Source organism: Tachyglossus aculeatus, chromosome 26, assembly GCF_015852505.1.
Source record: "Tachyglossus aculeatus isolate mTacAcu1 chromosome 26, mTacAcu1.pri, whole genome shotgun sequence".
In the NCBI taxonomy this organism is placed as follows: Eukaryota; Metazoa; Chordata; class Mammalia; order Monotremata; family Tachyglossidae; genus Tachyglossus; species Tachyglossus aculeatus.
The window spans coordinates 6,695,938-6,723,318 of NC_052091.1; the positions used below are offsets into that span (position 1 = coordinate 6,695,938).

The 27,381-nt window shown below is 50.6% G+C and overlaps 1 protein-coding gene across 1 annotated transcript; it reads left to right on the forward strand.

Annotated features, from left to right (window-relative positions):
* The first annotated feature begins 8,329 nt into the window (after positions 1-8,329).
* LOC119945994 (kallikrein-12-like) lies at positions 8,330-15,651 on the forward strand. Its single transcript, XM_038767339.1, has 6 exons — positions 8,330-8,504; positions 9,907-9,968; positions 10,351-10,507; positions 13,455-13,714; positions 14,755-14,888; positions 15,455-15,651. The coding sequence occupies exons 2-6, from the start codon at positions 9,929-9,931 to the stop codon at positions 15,608-15,610; spliced, it is 747 nt and encodes a 248-aa protein (XP_038623267.1). The 5' UTR covers positions 8,330-8,504; positions 9,907-9,928; the 3' UTR covers positions 15,611-15,651.
* Positions 15,652-27,381: the final 11,730 nt, after the last annotated feature.

Here is a 27,381-nt window from a genome sequence, read left to right on the forward strand (position 1 = left end):
TATGTACTAAGCAGTTCTCTAAGCACTGGGGTAGATACAAGGTAATCAGGTTGTCCCACGTGAGGCCCACAGTCTTAATCCCCATTTTACGGACGAGGTAACTGAGGCACAGAGAAGTGAAGTGACTTGCCTAAGGTCATGCAGCAGACAAGGGGTAGAGCCAGGATTAGAACCCAAGTCCTCTGATTCCTAAACCCTAGATCTCACTTACTGGAGGTGTGGCAGGTGGTGGGGGGCAGGAGGTGGTTTTACCTGGGTTGCAAGGTTGAGGGGTTTGTGGGAGGGGCTAGGGACTGCAGCTCCTCTCCTCGTCGACCCCTCTCCCCTCCACCCCCGCCAGCCATCTTCCCCTCCCCTCACTCCAGTCAAGCCATTTTAGAGCATTGTGTTGGTCTCAGCCTCCCTCCTCGATCCTTTCTCACTTCTGAGCTGGTCCCCGGGGCTTGGGTCCATAATAATGATAATAATTGCGGTATTTGTTAAGCACTTACTCTGTGCCAGACCCTGTACTAAGCGTTAGGGTGGATACAAGTGAATCAGGTTGGATTCAGTCCCTGTCCCGCATGGGACTCACAGTCTTAATCCCCATTTTACAGCTGAGGAACCAAGGCACAGAGAAGCAATGTGACTTGCCCAAGGCCACCCAGCAGACAAGTGGGGGAGCAGGGATTAGAACCCAGGACCTTCTGACTCCCAGGCTCATGCTCTATGCATTAGGGAGCTTCCAAGCCAGTCCAGCGTTCAGTGTACAATGGGCAGGGGTATAAGGATCCTTGCAGGCCCCTGGAGAGAGTCGCATCCTGGACACCATCCAGTTAGGGATGGACCATTTCTCCAAACACTGCCATCCCCGACTATCCCTCCCTTGGCTCAAATAGGAACCCTCAAATATTCTCCACCCCATCCCTCTCCCCTGAAGGAGTCGGGTCTAGCCAGACTCTAGTCCCCTCCCCTCCCAAATATCTGCTTCATCCACCCCCAGAGCCCACCCCACCCGGCCTGCAGCCACCATGGAGACCGGTGGTCGAGGGACTTGGAGGGATCCGGACTCAGGCTGGGATGTGATTCTCAAGGGCTCAGGCTGGGAGGTTTTGGGATCTAAGCTGAGGTGGAGGTTGGGTGGGGGGTGCTCAAACAGAGCTGTGGGGGCTCATTCCTTCTCCCAAGAACCCCAACATTCCTAGCCTGGGTGCTGCTGTTTCACCACAGCAGGGACATGGTGTAGGGGGTGGAGGGCAAGTCACATTTGGATCTATGGGTGGTCCCAAGGCAGCCTCCATCTCCCACCCTGTGTTACCCACTCTGCCTCCCGACCCCACATCGCCACCATCCTTTCTGCTAATCTCTTTCCAAACCTCTCCTCCCGGCTTCATTATCGTCTCCATCATCATCATCAACATCGTCATCATTATCAAGTCAATTAAACAATGCTATCAATTGACCATCATCATCACCACTAACCCCAGAACTGAAGGCCTGTGCTCTGGGCAGAGCCAGAATCGATCCAGGGGGTGGGGATTAAGAAAGAAGTCCCTCCTTGGTCTTTCCCCTCCACTCTAGGAAGAGGAATGGGGGACCCCCCCCCCCCACCACCAAATTAACACAGGACACCCCCATTGTAATTTACCCACTCCGGCCCAGCCAGCTCAACCTTCCTGGGCCGGCTCCAAGCCATTCCCGGCAGGGTTGGGTGTCAGAGGCCCGAGGTCCGGGGCGGCTCCCAATGTCTGTCACTGTCACAGTCACAGTTCGTCACGGTCCCAGTGATATTCTCGTCAAAGATGTTGGACAGCGCCCGGTTGGAACAAAGCACAAAGCACAAACCCATCAGCAAGGTCATTTTGGGGTCAGGCCCACGGCCTAGCCAGCCCAGAGTTCTGTCTCCAGCGGGCAAGGGTCCCAGGACGCCTGCAGGCCTCGTCCCCCAGTTAGGGGTGGGACATCCTCGACTATCCTTCCCTTAACCCACGGGGGTGCTTGTCCACAGCCCCTCTAGAACTTGTGGATGTTTCCAGGAGGAATGCCAGCCATTTGCTCACCACCAGCTGGATGAAAAAGTCTTTCCTTTCTTTGGTTTGACTAACACTGCCAAGCTTCATGGGACCCCCTGTCCTGGTGCTGGGGGATTTGGGGAACAATAATTCAATTTTTGCTTGTTTCCCTATTCTGTAAACTTCAAACTGACCCCTCCAAACCTTCTCATCTTAGGCCAAGAGTCCTAATCTTTCCTGATCATCACAGCCTCCAGCCCCATGCTTAGGACACACAATACCCCATTCCCACCCTCTAACCCCCTGTCTCTATGCCCTAAGCCCCATCCCATCTCTTGGGTCTCCACCAAGTCTGTTTCCCTCCCTACTTCTCAAAACCCACTCACTCCTTCTTTCAGAATCTGCTAAATATCACCCCTCCTGGAACCTTTCCCATCCCCTCCCCAGTCCCCATCCTGTCCTGTCCCGACCTGACCCGTTTCCCCACCTCCCTATAATTATGGAGGTCTCTAAGACTATGGAATTTGTGTTTGGTTAAACCTTGATTCTTGGCCTTTGTCATCTCTGTGCTTTGTATTATTGTGGGTGTTGATTGTCTTGCCTGAGGGCAGCCCCCACTAAACTGTCTCCTTTCTAACTCTAATCCTACTCTTGCTCCAACCCTAATTCCAATCATTCATTTATTCAATTGTATTTAAGCGCTTACTGTGTGCAGAGCACTGTACTAAGCATTTGGGAGAGAACAATATAAACAATAAATAGCAATCTCATCCCCATCCCCATCCCCAACTCCTACCCAATCCCTCACTACTTTAACCCCACCCCCAACTCTGATCCCAATCCCAAATCCAAATCCAACCCCAATCTCATTCACTCCCTCAATCAATCAATCAATCAATCAATCGTATTTATTGAGTGCTTACTCTGTGCAGAGCACTGTACTAAGCGTTTGGAGAGTACAAAAGAAGATAAACAGCTTGGTCTAGTGGGTAGAGCGCAGGTCCGGGAGTCCAAAGGGCCTGAGTTCTAAACCCAGCTCCGCCACTCGTCTGCTACGTGACCTTGGGCAAGTCACTTCACTTTTCTGGGCCTCACGTGTTTCATCTACAAAATGAGAATGAAGACTGTGAGCCCCATGTGGGAAAGGGACTGTGTCCAACCTGGTGAGCTTGTATCTACCCCAGCACTTATTACAAGGCCTGGAACATAGTAAGCACTTAAAAAATACTATAGGGAAAAAAAGTACATTAGAGTTATTCATTCATTCATTCATTCATTCATTCAATCATTTACTGAGTGCTTACTGTGTGCAAAGCACTGTACTAATACAGTGTACAATACAACAACAAACAGGCACATTCCCTGCCCACAAGGAGCTCACAGCCTAGAGGGGAAGACAGACATTAATATACATAAATACATATATAAATAAATTACAAATATATACATTTGTGCTGAGGGGCTGTGAGGGAGGATGAATGAATAGAGGAAGTCATGGTGACACAGAAGGGAGTGGGAGAAGAGAAGAGGAGGGCTTAGTCAGGGAAGGCTTCATGGAGAAGATGTGCCTTCAATAAGCCTTTGAAGTGGGGGAGAGCAATTATTTGTCTGATATGAGGAGGGAGGACATTCCAGGCCAGAGGTAGCATGTGGGCGAGGGGTCATCAGCAAGATATACGAGATTGAAGTACAGTGAGTTAGCAGACATGATCTACAAGGAGTTTTCAACCAAATGAAGACAGCCACTTAAATAAATGACAAGTAGTGAGGAGCAACAGGGTTTAACAATATGCACATAAGTGCTACTGCAGAGGGCGGGTCAGTATATGAGTACTTTGGTTCTTAATTGCTTAAATGCTATTTAATATCAAGGATGGTATTTCTAGTTGTGAGCAGGGATTGTCCCTCTTTATTGCTGTATTGTACTCTCCCAAGCGCTTAGTACAGTGCTCTGCACACAGGAAGCACTCAATAAATACGATTGAATGAATGAATGAATTTGTTAAGTGCTTTCAATGTGTCAAGCACTGTTCTAAAAGCTGGAGTAGATATAAGCTAATCAGGATGGACACAGGTCCTGTCCCACATTGGGCTCACAGTTTTAATTCCCACTTTGCGGATGAGGTAACTGAGGCCCAGAGAAGTGAAGTGACTTGCCCAAGGTCACATAGCAGACAAGTGGCTATTAGAATCCAGGTCCTTCTAATTCCCAGGCCCGTGCTGTATCCACTACGCCATGGGTAGAGGCTGAGGGGCAAGAGAGCAGGAGGTTGTAAGGAAGGGAGGGAAAGAGAGACTGGTGAGACTAACCTCATTAAAAGACTATCCACTAATTCATTTCTCAGCTAATTTGTTCATTCATTCAATTGTATTTATTGAGCACTAATTAGAAGGAGGGGCCAGCCTATGCTCTCTCTCCCACCCCAATCCTATAATCTGCCAAGCAGCGGTCTCTGGGGTCAGGACTCCTGGGTTCCCCATCCTTTCACGCTGTGATCCAGGATCACTTTTGGCCCTCTCTGTGCTTCTGTTTCCCGGCCTGGTGGTTGGAAAGCATCTTTTCTGTCCCCTTCAGGGTGGTATGCACCGGGAGAGGGGCTGGGAGGGGCCCTGGGATGGAGGGTAAATTAAGGCAGAGAACAGAGAAGGGGCCTGGCCCTCGGTACAGGGAGGGCAGCGAGTTGAGGTAAAGATAGTATCAAGGATGGGGATGAAATTGGGATTGGGGATGGAGGAGAAGCAGCATGTCTTGGTGGGTAGAACAGGGGCCTGGGAGTCAGAAGGTCATGGGTTCTAATCCTGCCTCCACCACTTGTCTGCTGTTTGGCCTTGGGCATGTCACTTCACTTCTGTGTACCTCAGTTATCTCATCTGTAAAATGGGGATTGAGACTGTGAGCCCCACGTGGGACAGGGACTGTGTCCAACCTGATTTGCTTCTATCCACCCCAATGCTTGCACATAGTAAGCACATAACAAACACCACAGTTATTATCCCTTTCCAATTCCTTCTCCTCGCCCCTTCCCTCCCAGGATCCTCCCCCTCACCCTTCGCTCAGAATTCTCTCTGGCACTCTGTCTTTCCCTGTCTCTATCTCTGTCTCTGTCATTGCATCTCTGTCTCTCAGATCACTTCCCCCTTCTCGTTTATCTTGCTCCGGTGATCACGTTTCTCTTGTTTCTCTCCTCTCTCCGATGGGTCACTTCCCCCTCAGCTGCCTGGCCCCTTCCCGGACCAATCTGGGCCCCGTGCATGGATTCTGTTGCGGCCTTCGTGTGCAGGCTCCATATGCGGGCGGGGCAGCGGGTGTAGCGTGAGCCCCAGGTGACTCAGGAGAGATTCCAGGACCTATTACCGACTCGGCCGCTGACGCAGGACGGGTTGGGGCCCCGGGAGGAGACCCTGGACACCGGGGTTCAGTTCCTTACCCGCACACAGCCAGTTCCAACTGCCCAAAGGGAGATAAAACATCCCGGGATTATGACTTTAAGATTGGACCCTCCCCACGAACTATTTTCTCCCAATTCTGCCAGGTAACAAGGGACCTACGCTGTGAACCCCAACCTGTCTGCCCTAGGCCTTCCCTGAATTTGCACAGGAGTCTGTCCGTTCCTGGGAAAATGCTAAGGGGGTTTGGGCAAAATTCCAGCCCTACTCTAAAACCGATCATAAACTCCAATCCCAATCCGAACCTCAGTCTTTATCCTAGAAACCAATTTGAAAGGAAGTAGCCCAAATCCAAACTCCAACCCCAATCCTCACCCCAGCTCTTAAGCTAAAAAGCAATCATGAAAATCATCCTAAAATAAATTCCAGGCCCAATCCTAACCCCAAGTCTTTACTTTAAAAAACAATCACAAAAGGAGCCTGAATCCAAACGCCAACACCATTCTTAGTCCTAACCCTAATCCAAACCTCTATCTTCATTCTAAATTCTATCCTCATCTTAACCCAAATTTTAGTCCCAGCCCCAACCCTCATTCTAGCCCCAACTCTAATCCCAGTTTTGACCCTAATCTCCAATTTTAAAACTAGTCCCAGTCTTAACCCAACTCTATCCCTAACCAGCCCTTCATCCCTAACTGCAATTCCAGGCTGAACCCTAACCCCAACCTTAAAACTAACTCCAACCCAAATCCTAACCACTATTCTAACCCTAACCCAACCTTACAACTAACTCCTTCCCAAAACCTAACTGTACTAAGCAGTTGGGAGAGCACTAGAACAAGAAACAGACACATGGGAAGGAGTGTGGTGTAGTGGCTAGAATACAGGCCTGAGAGTCAGAAGGTCAGTATAATAATAATAATGGCATTTATTAAGTGCTTACTATGTGCAAAGCACTGTTCTAAGCACTGGGGAGGTTACAAGGTGATCAGGTCGTCCCACGGGGGGCTCACAGCCTTAATCCCCATTTTACAGATGAGGTAACTGAGGCCCAGAGAAGTTTAAGTGACTTGCCCAAAGTCACACAGCTGACAATTGGCAGATCCGGGATTTGAACCCTTGACCTCTGACTCCAAAGCCCGGGATCTTTCCACTGAGCCACGCCACTTCTCTAATTCCGGTTTGGCCACTTGTCTGCTGTGTGACTTTGGGCAAGTCACTTTACTTCTCTGTGCCTCTGTTCCCTCATCTGCAAAATGGGGATTGAGACTATGAGCCCCACATGGGATAGGGACTGTGTCCAACCCAATTACCTAGTGCCTGCTCCAGAAATTAGTACAGTGCCTGGCGCACATTCTAAGCACTTAATACCACAATTATTATTAATTATCATTATTATTTCCTGCTCACAACAAGTTTATAGTCTAAAGGGGGGAGTCTGCCAAGTGTCTAGCAGCTCCACCCTCGCCTTGCCACTTCCCCCGACCCCCGACCCTTGATGCCAAGCTGCCCCAGGGGCCTGCTCGGCCTGTGCCCCCTCCCTCCCACCCCTACCCCTGACTTCTTCTCCTGCCCCGGGGCCTGGCCCCTCCCGCTGACACATCGCTGTCCTTAGCTCCCTGGAAGCAGCGAAGCCTGGAAGAAATCAGGTGTCCCGGCTCCCAGTTCCCGGTGTCGCCCGTCCCGGCCGGGCTGGGGGAGGGGAAGGGGGAAGAGGAAGGAGAGCTGTTTGCCCCCCGGCTCCCTACTCATTAGGTCGTATTTCTTGAGCGCTTACTGTGTGCAGAGCACTGTACTACGCGCTTGGAACAGTACAATACAGCAATAAAGAGAGACAGCCCCTTCCCACAACAAGGTCACAGTCTAGAGGGGTTCCGGGGATGGGGAGAGCCGGGGGTCGGGGGCAGACACCGCCTCCTCGGGCCTCCGTTTCATTCATTCACTCATTCAGTCGTATTTACTGAGCGCTTAGTGTGTGCAGAGCACTGTACTAAGCGCTTGGAAAGTACAATTCGGCATAAGATAGAGACAATCCCTACCCAACAACGGGCTCACAGTCTAGAAGGGGGAGTCAGACAACACAACAAGTAGACAGGCGTCAACACCATACGTCAATACCATACCATACACTGACAGGCGTCAATACAGGAGAAGCAGTGTGGTTTAAATGGAAAGGGCCCGGGCTTGGGAATCAGAGGTCTTGGGTTCTAATCCCGGCTCTGCCACTTGTCAGCTGTGTGACTTTAGGCAAGTCGCTTCCCTTCTCTGGGCCTCAGTTACCTCATCTGTAAAATGGGGAATAAGACCGTGAGCCCCGCGTGGGACAACCCGATTACCTTGTGTCTACCCCGTTGTTCAGAACAGCGCGGGGCCCATAGTAAGCACTTAACAAATGTCATCATCATTATTATTATTACTATCAAAACAGATAAATCAATCAATCAATCGTATTTATTGAGCGCTTACTGTGTGCAGAGCACTGTACTAAGCGCTTGGGAAGTACAAAATAGATAAACAGAATCACAGGATTATAGTTATAATATATATATTATATAGTTATATAGTTATAAGATTATAGTTTCCCTTCTGATCCCCTCTTCTGCCCCGACACGAACGGAGGCCCAGAGACCCAGACGAAGGGACGGGGAGAGGCAGAGTGAGTGGATTATTTCCCTCCCCCACCCCTCCTTGTGTCCCTCCTACCCTCGGACGCCAGGCCCCGCAGCCTAATTAAGAGTCATTAGGGAAGGGGCGGGGCGGGGCGGGAGGGACGAGAGGCCGGGAGCTGCGGGATTATCAGGACCTCCCCCTCCCCACCTTGGACACCCCACCCTCCCATCCTCCCTCCCTCTCTCCTCACCCCGAAACCCGCCGCTCGGGGCAGCTGGAGGTTAAAAGGGGAGGGCCGAGGAGAAAGCGGGGATCGAAGACACCAGGACCAGGGGACGGGCCGCCGGGCTGGTCCCTGGACGCTGGAACGGATAACCGGACGGTGGGAAGGACAACCGGACAGATCCCCTCCTGGAAGGTGGAAGGGATAAACGGATAGTGGGAAGGACAGCCGGACAGACCTCCCTGGACGGTGGAAGGGATAGCCGGACAGTGGGAGCGACAGCCGGACAGAAAGTAGGCCCCCATCCGGAAAGCGGATCCCTACCGGTGTCGCCGCAGCCGGGATAATAATAATAATAATGATAATGTTATTTGTTAAGCGCTTGCTATGTGCCATGCACTGTTCTAAGCACTGAGCACTGTTCTAAGCGCTGATCGGTGTCCCCCTCCTCTCGCGTCCCTTCTCGGTGAGACCAGGGGCTTCAAGCAAGGCCCGGGGGCGGTGGGCGTCGGATTGGGGTGACCTGTCCTTCTCCAGGGCCGGGAGACCCCGGGGCAGGAGGTGACCCCGGGAGCGGCCCTGTGCTCTAAAAGGGGGGCCGGGAAGGGGGAACTGGGGTCAGAGAGAGGGACCCCCAGGGTCCCCACCCCAGGGGACGTGGGATGGGGGTGGGGAGGACACGTGGGTGGGGAGGGGGCGGGAATCGGCGAAGGATGGGGAGGGAGGAAGGGGAAGGGAACGGAGAAATCAGGGCGGGAAACCGCAGAGGAGGGAGTAGGAGGAGAAAGAATAACAATAATGGTAATTCTGATATTTGTTAAGCGCTTACTATGTTCCAGACACTGTACTAAGCGCTGGGGTGGATACACACCAATTGAGTTGGACGCGGACCCTGTCCCACTTGGGGCTCACAGTCTCGATCCCCATTTTCCAGTTGAGGTTACTGAGGCCCAGAGAAGTGAAGCGCTTAGTACAGTGCTCTGCGCACAGTAAGCGCTCAAGAAATACGGTTGAATGAATGAATGAATGAACGAAGTGACTTGTCGAAGGTCACACAGCAGACAGGTAGCATAGCAGGGATTAGGAAGAAGAAGAAGGAAGAAGAAGGAAGAGGGGAGGGCCGAGGGAGGAAAGGGGAAGAAAGAGGTTAATGAGAAGTTAACGCCGGGTGAAGGACGGGAGTCGGGGAACCCGGGGAGGAGGGAGAGGGAGGATAAAAGAGGAGGGAAGAGAAGCAGAATTGCTTAGTGGTTAGAGCCCGGGCCTGGGAATCAGAGGGTCATGGGTTCTAATCCCGGCTCTGCCACTTGTCTGCTGTGTGACCTTGGGAAGTCACTTCACTTCTCTGGGCCTCAGTGACCTCGTCTGTAAAACAGGGATTGAGACTGTGAGCCCAGTATGGGACAGGGAAGGAGTCCAACCCGATTTGCTTGTATCCGCCCCAGTGCTTAGTACAGTGCTTGGCACATAGTAAGCGCTTCACAAATACCATTATTATTATTATTATTATTATTATTACATTATTACTGCAAGGTGACAAGGGGAGAGGTGGAAGAGACGGGATGGAAGTCGGTGGAGGAGGGAAGGGACTAATGTAAGGTACAGTGGGGAGGGGCGTCGGGGGGAGCTGAGAAGGAGGGAGAGGGGGAGGTGGGCTCCTTTGAGCTTCGAAACCGTCTTCTCCCTGAAAATCAGGGTCTGGACTCCCGCAGCTAGTATGACTACTTCAACCCTCCTCCTCCTCTTCGGCCTGGCAGGTGAGCGTCGGCCAGAGGTGGGCGGGGGGAGAGGGGGCAGCATGTGGGGCTTGGGCTCGCGGGTTCCCCCCACACCTCTTTTCGGTGACCGAAACCCACAAACCTCAACACTCCCCGCCCCCAGCTCCCCGCACCCCTGAATCTCCCAGTTCTCTTATCTGTAAAACGGTGATGAAGACTGTGAGCCCCATGTGGGGATATGGACTGTGTCCAACCCGATTAGCTGGATCCCCCCCCAGCGCTTAGTACGGTGCCTTCCACATAGTAAGCGCTTAATACCATTAAAAAAATAAACCTCCCTCCGGACCCCCACTCTGGGCTCTCCCTCTCTGATCGCCCTTCAGCCCCCTGAACTCAGTCTCTCTCCTCCTTCCCCTCCCAGTGCAGGCCCAGATTGAAACCAAAATTCGTAATGGGACCGATTGTCCCCGCAACTCTCAGCCATGGCAAGTTGCCCTATTCGAGGGGCTGAATCTGCGCTGCGGGGGAGTCCTGATCCATCCGCGCTGGGTCCTGACCGCTGCTCACTGCACCCGCGGGTAGGACTCTGGGTGGCCAGGCCTGACGCAGGGACCATCGTCTGGGGGTCTTCTGGAAAGGGGTGGTCCTGGTGGAGGAGGGTACAGATCCCTGGGCCAGGGGCTCTGAAGGGGGATTATAGAATTATGCTGAGGCAAGGAGAACCTAGCCAGAGAGAAGGGTGGTGAGAAGCAGCAGAAGGGATGGAGGTCAGATTTCAGGAAGGACGTCCCATCACTTGGTTCTAGGAGAGCTAGAAAGAAGGGCTGGAATGTTCCAAACCTTTCTCTATGAGGAGTGGGGGTTCCTGCCCATCTCCCTTGAGGAAACTAAGGCATAAAGAGTTGGGACCAGCCTAGGGCCCGACAGAGGGCAAGGGGCTGGGCTGCTATAAAAACCCAGTCCTGCTGGCTACTCATCTGCTCTGGCCTTTCCTCCTGTCTGGCTGGGAGGTCATTCCTGAGGCTGGACACTGCCCCCAAAGGGCTCTGGATACTCCCTGATGGACATGCCCCCTAATCTCTGACCCCTGACCTTCCCCCTTGTCGTGGACCCCAGTCTCCCCAGCTTCCCCACCTGCTGCTATTCTGAGGGAGGGTGCTCAGGACCCACCTCCAGTGACACCTCTTCCCACCATTCTGAGCTTAGTGGTCAATGTTACTGATGCCCCCTGACCTGCTCCTCCCTATCAATCAGTGGTACTTATTGAGCATTAAGAGAAGCAGCGAGGCCTAGTGAATAGATCGTAGGTCTGGAAGTCAGAAGGACCTGGGTTCTGATCCCACCTCCACCACTTGTCTGCTACGTGGCCTTGGGCAAGTCATTTCATTACTCTGTGCCCCAGTTACCTCATCTGTAAAATGGGGATTAAGATGGCGAGCCCCATGTGGGACCTGGACTGTGTCCCACCTGATTACCTTGTATCTGGACCAGTGCTTAGTAGGGTGACTGGAACATTGGAGAAGCAGCATGGCTCAGTGGAAAGAGCACGGGCTTGGGAATCAGAGGTCATGGGTTCTAATCCCGGCTCCCCAATTTGTCAGCTGTGTGACTTTGGCCAAGTCACTTCACGTCTCTGGGCCTCAGTTACCTCACCTGTAAAATGGGGATGAAGACTGTGAGCCCCACGTGGGGCAACCTGATCACCTTGTATCCCCCCAGCGCTTAGAACAATGCTTTGCACATAGTAAGCACTTAACAAATACCATTATTATTATTATTGTTATAGTAAATGCTTAATAAATGCCACTATTATTGTTATTATTATTATCCTTATTACTACTGTGTGCACAGCACTGTATTAAGCACTTGGGAAAATACAATTCAACATAATAAGCAAACACGCTCCCTGCCCATGACAAGCTCAGAGTCTAGAGAGTCTAGTGCTCCACCCCCACCTGTCAGTCTGGGCTAGACTCCTTCCCCTTCTCTCAGTTACGGTATGAAGGTATGGGGGGCGATCAGTTGGTGTTTCTAGGTCTCAGACAGACTGGACACTGATGGAGTGAAGAGATACCCTCAGGTCTGGAAATAATGCTTCCCTAGACCCCACCCTCGAAATGAGGTCCTCTCCCCACCAATAGAGTCTGGGAGACCCCTCCCCTCCCTGAAGGTCTGGAGAGACCAGCCAGAGATAATAATAACGATAACAATAATATTTGTTAGGTGCTTACTATGTATCAAGCACCGTTCTAAGCATTGAGGTAGATACAAGGTAATCACGATAGACACAGTCCCTGTCCCACTTGGGGCTCATAGTCTTAATCCCCATTTTCCAGATGAGGGAACTGTGGCCCAGAGAGGAGAAGCAACTTTCCCAAGGTCACACAGCAGACAAGGGGCAGCAGGATTAGAACCCAAGTCCTTCTGACTGCCAAGCCCCGGCTCTATCCGCTAGGCCGTGCTGAGACCTGGGGGTTAGGTCTGGTGAGAGGGCAGGATGGGATGGGGACTGGGAGGGAGTGGAAGGTAGAAGGGGGGAATTTGGGGGGATTCAGGGAAGAGGGAAAATGATCTGGGGAGGGAAAGGGGGGGGCAGGTGGAAGGGTCTGAGTTGCCCTGGAAGCAACCGTCTCTGACTGATTCATTCATTCAATCATACTTAATGAGTGCTTACTGTGTGCAGAGCACGGTGCTAAGCGCTTGGAAGAGTGGCTGGGCTTGGGAGTCAGAGGTCGTGGGTTCTAATCCCGGCTCCCACCAGGCTAGCCACCAGGGCTCGGATCACCAACAACTGTGTGACTTTGGGCAAGTCACTTAACTTCTCTGGGCCTCAGTTATCTGTAAAATGGGGATTTAAAGTGTAAGCCCCACCTGGGATGACCTGATTACCTAGTATCTACCACAGCGCTAAGAACAGTGCTCAGAACATAGTAAGCACTTAACAAATGCTATCATTATTATTATAACATAACAATAAACAGACGCACCACCTGCCCACAGCGAGCTTACAGTCTAGGGGGGAAACGGACATTAATAGAAATAAATAAATTACAGATATGGACATAAGTGTTCCAGGGCTGGGAGGGGGAATGAATAAAGGGTTCAAGTCAGGGTGACGCAGAAGGGAGTGGGAGAAGAGGAGGGCTAAGTCAGGGAAGGCCTCTTGGAGGAGATGTGCCTTCGATAAGGCTTTGGAGTCGATGGGAGAGCAGCGTGGCTCAGTGGAAAGAGCACGGGCTTGGGAGTCAGAGGTCATGGGTTCGAATCCCTGCTCTGCCACTTGTCAGCTGTGTGACCTTGGGCAAGCCACTTAACTTCTCTGGGCCTCTGTTCCCTCATCTGTAAAATGGGGTTAAGACTGTGAGCCCCACGTGGGACAACCTGATTACTTTGTATCCCCCAAGCACTTAGAACAGTGCTGTGCACATAGTAAGCGCTTAACAAATACCATCATTATTATTGTCTGTGGGATTTGAGGAGGGAGGGAGTTCCTGACCCTCCCTCCCCTTCCTTTGGTCCCCCCAGGAGGTACTGGGTACGTCTTGGGGAACACAACCTACGGACCCTGGACTGGACGGAGCAGATCCGTTTGACTGACCGCTCCATCACCCACCCTGCCTACGTGCAGGCCCCCGGCAGCCACGACAACGACATCAAGCTGCTGAGGCTGGCCACCAGGGCTCGAATCACCAATAGCGTACGGCCCCTGGCGCTGCCCACCTCCTGCCCAGAGCCCGGCACCCACTGTAACGTCTCGGGCTGGGGCACCACCAACAGGCCCGGCGGTATTTACGGGGGACAGGGATGGGGTCCCGGGGGGAGCAGGGGGAATGGGGTGGATCAAGCCAGTGGTAGGAGGATGGGGACACATCTGGGATCATGACCTCCGGGTCCAGGGTCGCAGGGGTTTGGGGGTCTGGAGGGGAGGGAGCCTTATGATGCAGAGAAGCAGCGTGGCCAAGTGGATTGAGCTCAGGACCGGGAGTCACAAGGACCTGAGCTCTTATCCCCACCCTGCCACTTGTCTGTTGTATGATCTTGTGTCAAACGCTGTTCAAAGCTCTGAAGTAGGTTACAAGTTAATTAGGTTGGACACAGTCCCTGTCTCACATAGGGCTCTAAATAGGAGGGAGAGCAGGAATACTGAGGCACAGAGAAGTTGTGACTCGCCTATGGTCACACAGCAAGCATTTGGCAGAGACGGAATTACAACCCAGGTCCTCTAACTCCCAGGCCTGGGCTCTTTTCACTAGGCCAAGCAGCGTGGATCTGGGTTCTAATTCATTCATTCATTCATTCATTCAATCATATTTATTGAGCACTTACTGTGTACAGAGCACTGTACTAAGCACTTGGGAAGTACAAGTTGGCAACATATAGAGACGGTCCCTACCCAACAGTGGGCTCACAGTCCAGAATAATACTTGTGGTATTTGTTAAATGCTTACTATGTGCCTGGCACTGTACTAAGAGCTGGGGCGGTTACAGGAAAATTGGGTTGGACACAGTCCCTGTCCCATGTGGGGCTCACAGTCTCAATCCCCATTTTACAGGTAACTGAGGACCAGAGAAGTTAAGTGACTTGCCCAAGGTCACACAGCAGACAAGTGGCAGAGTTAGAATTAGAACCCACAACCTTATGAATCCCAGGCCCGGGTTCTATCCACTACTCCATGCTGCTTCCTACGCATTGCTAAACCCAGCTCTGCCCCATCTGCTGTGTGACTTTAACTTCTGTCTACCCCAGTGCTTAGAACAGTGCTTGGCACACGATAAGGGTTCAACAAGTACTATTATTATTATCTGTCACATGACTGTCCCCCAGTTTCCTATCCGGACCTGCTGCAATGCATCAACGTCCAAATCACGCCAGATAGCGAATGCCACGCAGCATTCCCGGGACGAATCACGGAAAACATGGTGTGTGCTGGAGGACAGGAGGGCCAGGATGCCTGCCAGGTGAGACAGTGGGTTCTTCTGGGCTGCCCCTGGGGTGAGTGGGAAGGATCCTGGTGGTGGTGATGAGGAGCATCTCCTCTTCTCAGAGATCCTGGGTCTACCCAGGCCCTGGATGGGTGGATGGGTGGGTGGGTGGGGTGGGGGGGCACAGAGAGGGAGAATCTGAGGAATTTTGTCAGTCAATCGTATATATGTTTATACAGATTTATTACTCTATTTATTTGTACATATTTACTATTCTATTTATTTTGTTAATGATGTGCATTTTGCTTTAATTGTTTTTATTCTGACGACTTGACACCTGTGCACATGTTTTGTTTTGTTGTCTGTCTCCCGCTTCTAGACTGGGAGCCCATTGTTGGGTAGGGACCTTCTCTATATGTTGCCGACTTGTACTTCCCCAGCGCTTAGTACAGTGTTCTGCACACAGTACGTGCACAATAAATACGGTTGAATGAATGAATGAATGAATTTACTGAGCACTTATTGTGTGCAGAGCACAGTACAACAATATAGCGACACATTTCCTGCCCACAATAAGCGAATTTCTCTCTCCCCCTCTCCAGGGAGACTCGGGGGGACCCTTGGTCTGCGATGGGGTGTTGAGGGGGCTGGTATCCTGGGGGTCAGTTGGCCCCTGTGGTCAGCTCAGGATCCCGGGGGTCTACACCAACGTCTGCAAGTACTTGGACTGGATCCGGGAGACCATAAGGAAGAACTGAGAAATGACCCTTCCCCCTACCCCGCCTACACCCTCCCTCCAACCCCCGAGCTGGTCCGGGGGGAGCTGCTCCTGTTTTATCCCGAAGTCCTTCCCAAAATAAACAGTTTGTCTGGACACAGAAGGGGTGTTTGTGTGTCCCTCTGTTCGAGTGCTGAAAGAGTGAGAAGGGTGTGAGGCTCTGGGGGAGCAGGGCCGGGCAGGGGGTCAATCAGTTAGTCAAAGCATATTTACTGAGCGCTTACTGTGTGCAGAGCACTGCATTAAGCGTTTGGGAGAGCACACTATAACAATAGACACATTCCCTACCCACAGTGAGCTTGCAGTCTAGAGGGGAAGACAGACATTAGTTTAAATAAATCAATTACAGATACGTACATAAGTGCTGTGGGGATGGGAACTGGGGATGAATAAAGGGAGCAAGTCAGGGCGATGCAGAAGGGAGTGGGAGAAGAGGAAAGGAGGGCTTAGGGAGGGCCTCTTGGAGGAGATGTAACTTCACCGAGTCTTTGAAGGAGAGGAAAGTCATTGAGGATGCCCTGCAGGGACCTGGCTGAAGTCAGGAGTTTGTCTTTGGGGTTTTATTTGGGGTCAAGCCTTAGATGAGTGTTGGGGTCCAGGGAAAGGTCAAGCAGGGGTTGAGGGGCTCGTGTCCCGAATAATGATAAAAATAATTATAGTTTTTGTTAAAGCGCTTACAATGTGGCAAGCATTGAACTAAGCACTGGGGTAAATACAAATAACCGGATAGAACACTGTCCCTGTCTCACACAGAGCTCACAGTCTAAGTAGGAGTGTTCATTCCCATTTTCCAGATGAGAAACTGAGGCCCAGAGAAATTAAGTGACTTCATTGATTCATTCATTCAGTTGTATTTATTGAGAGCTTACTGATGTACCCAAGGTCACATAGCAGGCAAGTGGCAGAGCCAGGGTTAGAATAAAAATAATAATTTTGGTACTTGCTAAGTAGTTACTATGTGCCTAACACTGTTCTAAGTGATGAGGTAGGTACAAGTTAATCACATGGGGGCTCACAGTCTTAAGTTCTAACCCCAGCTCTGCCACTTGTCTGCTGTGTTACCTTGGGTAAGCCATTTCACTTGTCTGTGCCTCAGTTACCTCATCTGTAAAATGAGGATTAAGACTGGGAATCCTTATGGGACATGAACTGTGTCCAACCTGATTATCTTAAATCTACCCCAGCACTCAGAATGCCTGGCTCCTATTAGGAGCTTAACACATATCACTAAAAAAACACAAAACTGACAGTAGGGTGTCCTTTAGGGTGGTGAAGAGAAGCTGTGTGCCCTAGTGGAAAGAGCGCAAGACTGGGAATCAGAAGATGTGGGTTCTAGTTTTGGGTCTGCCACTGCCTGCTGTGTGACCTTGGGCAAATCACTTAACTTCTCTGGGCTTCAGCTTCCTCTCCTATGAAATGGTGATTAAATGCCTGTTCTCCCTCCCGCTTAGGCAGTGAGCCTTATTTAGGACAGGGAGCGTGTCTGATTTGATTGGATGGTGTTAAGCACTGCTTAGCACAGTGCTTGTCACCTAGTAAGCACTTAAGAATAAATACTGTGTTTATTATCTATTAGGCAGAGCCCTGAGCCAAGGCAGGATCCACCTCAGGGAAGTGGAAGAGTTGAGAGCAGATTGGCTTGGAAGATCTTAAGTCTGAGCATGGAAGAGCTGGAACTCCACCTAAGGGTAAGGGAAATTCCCATTGACCCCGGAGAGGGGGAAAGGGACAACAGGAACTTGTTCTCCATTAGACTTGGGAAAGTCTGGGATGGAAGAGGAGAGAAGAGGAGAAGAAAAGCAGTATGGCCTAGTGAATCGAGCAAATCCCTGGGAGTCAGAAGGACCTGAGTTCTAATCCTGACTTTGCCACTTGTCTGCTGGGTGACCTTGGGCAAGTCACTTCATTTCTCTGTGCCTCAGTTACCTCGTCTGCATAGAGGGGATTAAGTTTGTGAGCCCTATGTGGGACAGGGACTGTGTCCATCCTGATTGTCTTTTATCTACCCCAGCGCCTGTCATATAGTAAGCACTAAACAAATGCCATTTTTTTAAAAAAGGGACATAAAAAGTGTGGAAAGGGTACCTGTGCTTTTTCTCATGTTCCTGTCTTTATGGAAATGCTCAAGCATGATTGGTTGACCACAGCAAGTTTTTTTAAAAATTATTGTTATTATTATTAGTAGTAACAATAATAATAATAGTAATGGTATTTGTTAAGCACTTACTTTATATCAAACACTGTTGTAAGTGCTGGGGTAGATATAAGCTAATCAGGTTATATCTGATTAGATCTTCCAAGCCAATCTGCTCTCAACTCTTCCACTTCCCTGAGGTGGATCCTGCCTTGGCTCAGGGCTCTGCCTGATAGATAATAAACACAGTATTTATTCTTAAGTACTTACTAGGTGACCAGCACCGTGCTAAGCAGTGCTTAGCACCATCCAATCAAGTTAAATCAAATTATTAAATCAAATTATATCACAGTCCTTCTAGACTGTGAGCCCACTGTTGGGTAGGGACCGTCTCTATATGTTGCCAACTTGTACTTCCCAAGCGCTTAGTACAGTGCTCTGCACACAGTAAGCACACAATAAATGCGATTGAATGAATGAATGAATGAATGAATGAATGAATGAATGAATGCAGGTTGGAAACAGTCCCTGTCCCACATGGGGCTAACAGTCTTAATCCCCATTTTACAGATGAGGTAAATGAGGCTCAGAGAAGTGAAGTGACTAGCCCAGGGTCACCCAGCAGACAAGAGGCAGAGTCAGGATTAGAACCCAGGTCCTTCGCACTCTATACAATAGGCCATGCTGTTTCCCAGCAATGGGTGGTGGAAAGCCAATAGGGAGAGGAAATGGAAATGAGGAAAGATCTCAGAAACTAGACATCTCCCACTGAGCAGGACTCTGCTGCCCTGTTCTCTCCACTGTTTCAGGACTTGGTCGGCAGGGCTGGCTTCTACTGAGAGCTCACCTCCTCCAGGAGGCCTTCCCAGACTGAGCCCCCTCCTTCCTCTCCCCCTCCTCCCCCTCCCCGTCCCCACCGCCTTAACTCATTCCCCTCCCCACAGCACCTGTATATATGTCTATATGTTTGTACGTATTTATTACTCTATTTATTTATTTTATTTGTACATATTTATTCTATTTATTTTATTTTGTTAATATGTTTCGTTTTGTTCTCTGTCTTCCCCCTTCGACTGTGAGCCCACTGTTGGGTAGGGACCATCTCTATATGTTGCCAACTTGTACTTCCCAAGTGCTTAGTACAGTGCTCTGCACACAGTAAGTGCTCAATAAATACTACTGATCGACTGACTGACCAGTGATCAACATCCCCAAATTACAGCTTGCACCTTCCAGTGAGGGGATCTCAAGATGGCAGTGCCATCCTGAATGAGAAATCCACCTAGAGCAGTGAGGCCACCCCTACTCCGCTCTGCCCACTCTGACTTTATGCCCTGAGGTGGCTGTCTTTTTTTTTTAAATGGTATTTGTTAAGCACTTACCACATGCCAGGCACTGCACTAAGCGCTGGGGCAGATGCAAGCAAACCGGGTTGGACACAGTCCATGTCCCACGTGGGACTCACAGTCTAAATCCTGATTATACAGATGTGGTCACTGAGGCAGAGAGAAGATAACTGACTTGCCTAAGGTCACACAGCAGACAAGTGGCAGAGCTAGGATTAGAACCCAGGTCCTTCTGGGAGGGGAGTGCTGCAGAGAGAGATTGCCAATTGCTTTGACAGACCGAGGGACAGAGAAGTCACTGAAAACTGGAAGCCCAAATGGCATTTACATTTAAAATAGGGGAAGAGGATGACCCTAAGTTATTTCTGAGTCATAATAGTAGTATTTATTAAGTGCTTACTATGTCTAAAGCACTGTACTGAGTGCTGGGAAAAAAATACATGGATGAATTATAGTCCTAAGGGGTTTGCAATTTAAGAATAAAGAGTGGGGAGAGGGTTGGCGAAGGATACTTAAGGAAAGATGAAGTCACCAGAAGTCACAACTGCAAAGATCTGTGAATCAAACCAACAAACGATCCGTTTGTGATCACCTAGAAGAGCCTCAGCAATGAGAGGGTCACCCTCATGGCTCTGTGAAGAGCAAACAGTGCCAGACAAATTTAGTTAATCAATAAATCGAGTATTTATTGAGCCCTGCTCTGTGTACAGCACTGTTCTAAGGGGGTGGGAGCATATCAGCCTTATCATCTCTGCCCTCAAGGATTTTACAATCAACTCGTGAAGATAGGCACACAATCATTTTCAAATAGGGAGACATGCTGAAATAGCACAATATGGAAATCGGTATGTACAAAATGCTCTGGGTGGCTGTGAGTGCAAAAGTGCTGAGGCAATAGTTGATGAAACCTGGGGAGAAGAAAAATGAAGGAGATGGGATTGCAGAAGGGTTTTGAAGATGGTAGGAGCTGTGATGGGCAGATTTGAAACCAAAGGGAATATCGATCCATCAATCAATTGTATTTATTGAGCGCTTACTGTGTGCAGGTCACTATACCAAGCACTTGGGAGAGTACAATGTAACAGAATCGGTAGACATGCTCCCTGCTCTCAGGGAGCAGTATCAGGCAGGAAGAAGGGTGCGAGCTAGGGGTTAGAGGCGGGGGAATAATAATAATAATGGTAGTGTTTGTTAAGTGCTTACTATGTGCCAGGTGCTATCCTAAGTGCTGGGGTAGATACAAGCAAATTGGGTTGGACACAGCCCCTATCCCACATGGGGCTCACAGTCTCAATCCCCATTTTACAGATGAGGTAACTGAGGACCAGAGAAGTGAAGTGACTTGCCCAAGGTCACACAGCAGACGAGTGGCAGAACTGGGAATAGAACCCACAGCCTTCTGACTCCGAAGCCCGTGCTCTATCCACTCCGCCATACTGCACGTTCCAAACGAGGCACGGAAAGACGGTTATTTTAGGAGGAGCAGAGTGTGTGAGTTAGGATGGGAGTAGAAGAAGAGGTCACCTTTTTCCTCAAAGAGTTTGCACTATAACCAGGGATGACAGACCCTGAAATAAATTACCGATAAGAGGAAATAGAGAAGCAGTATGGCCTAATGGAAAGAGCATAGGCCCGATAGTCAGAGAACCTGGGTTTTAATCTCACCTCTGTCAAATGCTTGGTTTGTGTCCTTGGGTAAGTCACTTTACTGCCCTGTTCCTCATTTCTTCTGTTCTCCTTTCTACTTAGACTGTGAGCTCACTGCAGGACAGGGACTTTGTCCAACCTAATTAGCCTGTACCTACCCAGCACTTAGAACAGTGTTTGACACATAGTAAGCACTTTACAAATACCATTAAGAAAATAATTAGAGTACAAAGATGGGAACATCACTGCTACAGTGGGGAGGGTTTGAGAGAATAAGCAGTGCTGAATTGGCTTTTAGGAGAGTATAAATGTGCACACAGGTTCAGGTTAGGAGGGGGTTTGGGGTTGAGATTAAGGATATGCTTAGAATTTTAGTTATGGTTAAGTTTTAGTTAGAGTTAGCAATACTTTCAAGGTGATAATTATGAGCTGGTTATGATAATGGGGAGGGACTGGGATAGACTCAGTGACAGCAGGAGTGTTAGGGTTGGTGTGAGGTTGGGATTATGGTTATGATAATGGGGAGGGACTGGGTTAGACTCAGTGACAGCAGGAGTGTTAGGGTTGGTGTGGAGTTGGGATTAGGTTGTAGGTCAAGGCTAAGGTCAAGTTCAATTTTAGGGTTTAGGATTGGGGCTAGTTGCAGGGTTGGGGCTAACAATAATAATGTTGGGGAAAGAAGAAAGCGTTAGATTTGAGGTTAAGGATAGAATTATGGTCGGTTTCAGTTCAATGTTTTGTTATTGGTTACCGATGAGGCTAGAATTTGGGTCAGGTTTGCAAAGGAAAAGGGATGAAGTAGGGGTTGGTGTCATTTTTAAGGGTGGCACTCTTGGTTGGTTGTTGCTATTGAGTTTGGAAGAAGATTAGGATTGTGTTTAGGGGCTAAGGACAAAACTAGGATTTGGGGCAGGGGTTAGGGTTGGGGTTGGGGTTGAGCCAGGATTGGGAGTTAAGGCTCTTAAGGATTTGGGGCAGGGGCTGGGGTTGTAGTTAGTTGATTAGTTGAGCTGGGGTTAGGGGGTCAATGCTGATATTGGGTTTTGGGATAGGGGTCATGGTTAGTTGATCGGTTGAGCAGGAGTTAGGAGTTGAGGCTGATATAGGGATTTGGGGCAGGGGATGTGGTTAGTTGAGAGTTTGAACTGACAGTGGAGGATATGGCCAAAATCAGCAAGGATTGTGTCTAATTGATCGGTTGAGCCGAGGTTAAGGGTTAAGGCCGATATTGGGATCTGGAGCAAGGATCGTGGCTGGTTGATCGGTTGAGCCGGGGTTGGGGGAACAGGGCAATATTGGGATTTGGGGTTAGATTTGGAGCTGGGGTTGGGGTTGAGATTGTCTCAGGGAGGAGAGAGTGCTGACAATGGAGAGACAGCAGCCGTCAGCAGTGCCAGAACTGGCGGTGTTCCAGGGGTTCCTGTCTACAATGGGATTAGGAGGGTGTTGACTCCCTGAAAGAGGGAGAGGGAGGGGTTGGGAACGCCTCCATGCCGGGTGGGGAGGTTGGAAGTTTTTGGACTTTCAAAAGGTGGCTAGGTTGGGTCCACCTGCTTCCTCTGCTTCATCCGTGGTCATCCCCAACTTCTCCAGCCCCAAATCTGCTCCTTAAGGGTCTTCTACCATCCCCGCTCCTCTGAGAATCTGTGTGGCCTAATGGACAGAACCCAGGACTGGGAGTGAGAAGGACCTGGGTTCTGATTCCAGTACCTACACTTGTCTGCTGTAGGACTCAACTTCTCTGTCCCTTAGTTCCCTCATCTGTAAAATGGGGATTAAGACTGTGAGCCCCATGTGTCCAATCCAATTATCTTTTATCTACCCCAGCACTTAGAACAGTGCCTGGCACATAGTAAGGGCTTAACAAAGTTTATTATTAATAACCCAGCACCTTTACCCTCCTGACCCCAGCTAGCCCTTTCCCTCCTCTCAGTTCCGACCCCCCTGTCTCAATCGATGATACTTATTGAGCACTTATTATGTGCAGAGCACTGCACTAAGCACTTGGGAGAGTGCGATGCAACAGAATTTGTGGACGCGTTCCTTGCCCATAATGATCTTACAGTCTGTTGTAATGTTTAATTTAAAGATATGTACGTAAGTGCTGTGGGGTTGAGGGTGGGACGAATATCAAGTACTCAAAGGTCACAGATCCAAGGCAAAGTCCTTCAAGGTATTTTCCAGCTCCTTCCACTTTCAGACAACGCTGCTCCCTCATTCCTTCCAGCCTCCCCTTCCCTAGCTCCCACCTCACCTCCACCTTAATTCATGTCCCCATCTCCTTCCCCTTACCCCACTCCAAACCTGTCTCCTCCTCCTCTCCCTTCCTGTCCCTCCAGCACCTGCCCAAACATGGAGTCTCCAGCCCAAGGCCCAGCACTAAACCTCACTACAACAACAAACTCATCAGAGGACAATTAGCTGCCGCTTGTTAGGTGGAGGGGAGGATGGGATTAAGCCGATGAGGTCACTGGGGTGGCCCTGGATCTGGAGAGGAGGGATAGACTGAAAGAGGGAGAGAAGGCAGACAGAGGAAGGAGAGAGTAATAATAATTGTGGTATTTGTTAAGTGCTTACTATGTGCCAGGCACTGCACTAACACTGGGCTGGATACATGCAGATCAGATTGGACACAGTCCCTGTCCCATGTGGGCTCACAGTCTCGATCCCCATTTACAGATGAGGTAACTGTGGCAGAGAGAAGGTAAGTGACTTGCTCAAGGTCATGCAGCAGACAAGTGGGGGAGCCAGGGTTAGAATCTGTGCCCTTCTGATTCACAGTCCTATGTTCTATCCACTATGCTGTGCTGGGAAAGACAAGGGTAGAGACTGGTAAGAGCTGCTAGGTCCCACGGGGCGGGGGGGGGGGGGGGGGGGGGGGGGGGCTTTGGGATTGCCTAAGAGGGGAGGAGTAGTGTCATAATAATAATAACAATAATGGCATTTATTAAGCAATTACTATGTGCAAAGCACTGTTCTAAGCGCTGGGGAGGTTACAAGGTGATCAGGCTGTCCCACTTGGGGCTCACAGTCTTAATCCCCATTTTACAGATGAGGGAACTGAGGCACAGAGAAGTTAAGTGACTTGCCCAAAGTCACACAGCTGACAGTTGGCGGAGCCGGGATTTGAATCCATGACCTCTGACTCCAAAGCCCGTGCTCTTTCTGCTCAGGCATGCACCCCTCTCGGGGTTTGGGTAGAATGAATGGGTCTATAGGACTGTCCTTGCTTTTTTTTCTTAAATACCAATGAGGCCAGCCTGTCCATGCAATGGGCTTCTCTCTACCTGGAAGGGATGAAGTGGTTGTGGGGGGAGGATTGGTGAGAGTGATGGGTGACTGTAATCTCACTGTAGGCAGGGAATGTGTCTGTTTATCATTATAGTATACTCTCCCAAGCTCTTAGTTCAGTGCTCTGCACACAGTAACTGCTCGATAACTATGATTGCATGAATGAATGAATGACATGGGAGATTACCTGTTGAGGTTGAGTCTAGAGGACTCTGGACTTGATGGGTTGGGGGATGCGGGGGCCTAACCACAGCTTCTCTTGCTTTATCTGTCCTCCAGGTCAGACTTCCAAGATCCCTCACTCCCTCCACAGAGCAGGGACCCCTTGCAATCGCAGGAAGCAGCGTGGCCTAATGGATAGAGCACTGGGAGTCAGAGGACTTGGGTTCTAATCCCAACTCCGCCATTTGTCTGCTGTGAGACCTCGGGCGAGTCACTTCACTTCTCGGTGCCTCATCTGTAAAATAAGGGTGGAGACTGTGATCCCCATGTGGGTCACAAGCTGTGTCCAACCTGATTATCTTGTATCTTACCCCAGTGCTTAGAACAGTGGCTGGCACAGATAGTAAGGCACAGCATAGTGGATAGAGCACAAGCCTGGGAGTCGAGTCCCAGTTCCACCACCTGTCTGCTGTGTGACGTTGGGCAAGTCAGTTCATTTCTCTGGGCCTCAGTTACCTCATCTGCAAAATGGGGATGGAGACTGTGATCCCCAAGACTGAGCCCCCTTTTTCCTCTCCTCCTCCCCATCCCCCCTGGCCCTACTTCCTTCCCCTCCCCACAGCACTTATATATATATTTGTACAGATTTATTACTCTATTTATTTTACTTGTACATATTTACTATTCTATTTATTTTGTTAACGTTGTGCAGCTAGCTTTAATTCTATTTGTTCTGACGACTTTGACACCTGTCTACATGTTTTTTTTGTTGTCTGTCTCCCCCTTCTAGAACTGTGAGCCCGTTGTTGGGTAGGGACCATCACTACATGTTGCCGACTTGTACTTCCCAAGTGCTTAGTCCAGTGCTCTGCATACAGTAAGCGCTCAATAAATACGATTGGATGAATTAATGAATGTGGGGCAGGGACTGGGTCCAACGTGATTAGCTTGTATCCACCCCAGCGTTTACTGCAATGCCCGGCACATAGTGAGCTCTTGAGAAATACCAGTATCATCATCATCATCATTAATAAATACCATGAAAAATCACCCCCGACAGCCTTAGCCCTGGCAGCTCGGCTGCTTACTGTGCCGCCCCTGCTCTGCTGGGGGTGCCAGTGAAGATGCCCACGACTCCTGCTTGTGCCCAGGGGCAAGGGGTAGAATTTGGGGGGGAGAAGAAGGGGTGTCCGTAGGGAGCTGGGCACGTATACCCCAGCCACACACAGCCAGAATCGGGTCAAGGGGAGAAAACGGATTAGGATGCCCCTTCCTAGCCGGTCCTTTCTTTAGTCCCCAGTGGCCTTCTCTTGCCCTCCCCGCTGACCTGTCCCCCTGAGGCTAAGAACCGTGTCTTCTAGACTGTGAGCCCACTGTTGAGTAGGGACCGTCTCTATATGTTGCCAACTTGTACTTCCCAAGCGCTCAGTACAGTGCTCTGCACACAGTAAGCGCTCAATAAATATGATTGATTGCCTTGTGTGTTTGTGTGTGGGGGGGTGGGTGGGGGGAGTCCCCAACCCTTCTCAAGGCACTGAGGCAGCTGAGCGGCCGTCGGGGCTCACCATTCATTCAATCGTATTTATTGAGCGCTTACTGTGTGCAGAGCACTGGACCAAGCGCTTGGGAAGTACAAGTTGGCAACATAGAGAGACGGTCCCTACCCGACAACAGGCTCACAGTCTGGAAGACCAGTGCACGATCTCCCCAACCTGGGGAGGAGAGGGGAGAGGGCTGAGGGCCTGGAGGTCAGGGAGGCCCGGGGGGATCCAGAGACCCCTGTCTCGATTTCTCGGGCAGTCTGGCAGCTTGCTGGAGAACGAGATGTAGGTTTCCGGGTCCCCCTAATAACAATAATAATGATAATAATAATAACAATGATATTTGTTAAGCGCCTACTACGTGCCAAGAACTATTCTATGCACCGGGGTAGATACAGGGTCATCAGGTTGCCCCACGTGGGCCTCACAGTCTTCATCCCCATTTTGCAGATGAGGTAAGTGAGGCCCAGAGAAGTTAAGCGTCTTGCCCAAGGTCACCCAGCAGACAAGTGGCGGACCACTTGCTTAGTTGGCGGAGCCGGGATTTGAACCCATGACCACTGACTCCAAAGCCCGTGCTCTTCCTGCTCAGGCATGCACCCCTCTCGGGGTTTGAGTAGAATGAATGGGTCTACAGGACTGTCCTTGCTTCTTTTTCCTAAATACCCATGAGGCCAGTCTGTCCATGCAATGGGCTTCTCTCTACCGGGAAGGGATGAAGTGCAGTTAACCGTGTGCAGAGCACTGAACGAAGCGCTTGGGAGAGTACGCTATAACGATAAACAGACACATTCCCTGCCCACAGTGAGATTACAGTCACCCGTCACTCGCACCAACCCTCCCCCGACAAGCACTGGACTAAGCGCTTGGGAAGTACAAGCCACGTCCTGCTCTTGCTGCTAAGCCACGCTGCTTCTCCTTCTGTCCAGCCCCCTGCCCTCGAGGATCCGGAGAAGGAGGTTCAGCGCAGCCCCCCACTCAGGGAGGGGGCGCCCAGCTCGGCCCCTCCTGATCCCTCCGGCGTCCCTGACTCACCCCCCGCACCCCCGGCTCCTGCTCCGCCCTCGAGGCCGGTTTTTCCGGTCCCACCTCCGGTGCTCCCGGTATCCCGGTCACCCCGAAGGCCCCCGTGGCCCGGGGGGGGAGGCTGGAAAAACTGGAAAGACCGCGACCACCCTCCGGACCGATCCCGGCCCCCAATCCCGGAGACCCCCTCTTCTCAGGAATTCGTGCACTTTGGGGAGGTGGGCGACGGTGGGAGGGGACCGGCTGCATCTTGCAGGGGAAGGCTGGAGAGGGGTCGGTGGGAGGGGGCTGCATCCTGCTGGTAGTAGGCTGGAGAGGGGTCAGTGGGGGGCTGCATTCTGCAGGGGAATAATAATAATTATTATTATGGCATGTGTTAAGCACTTACTACGTGCCAAGCACTGTTCTAAGCGCCGGGGTGGATACAAAGTAATCAGGTTGTCCCACGGGGGGCTCACAGTCTCGATCCCCATTTTCCAGATGAGGGAGCTGAGGCCCACATAAGTGAAGTGTCTTGCCCCAAATCACACAGCTAAGTGGCAGAGCCTCGATTAGAACCCACGAAGGCTGGAGAGGGGTCGGTGGGAGGGGGCTGCATCTTGCA

Coding starts and splice junctions, on each gene's coding strand:
- LOC119945994 (XM_038767339.1), top strand. CDS start 9,929: ATGACTACTTCAACCCTCCTCCTCCTCTTCGGCCTGGCAG. Junction 13,715..14,754: donor CACCACCAACAGGCCCGGCG/GTATTTACGGGG, acceptor ACTGTCCCCCAG/TTTCCTATCCGGACCTGCTG. Junction 14,889..15,454: donor AGGGCCAGGATGCCTGCCAG/GTGAGACAGTGG, acceptor CCCCCTCTCCAG/GGAGACTCGGGGGGACCCTT.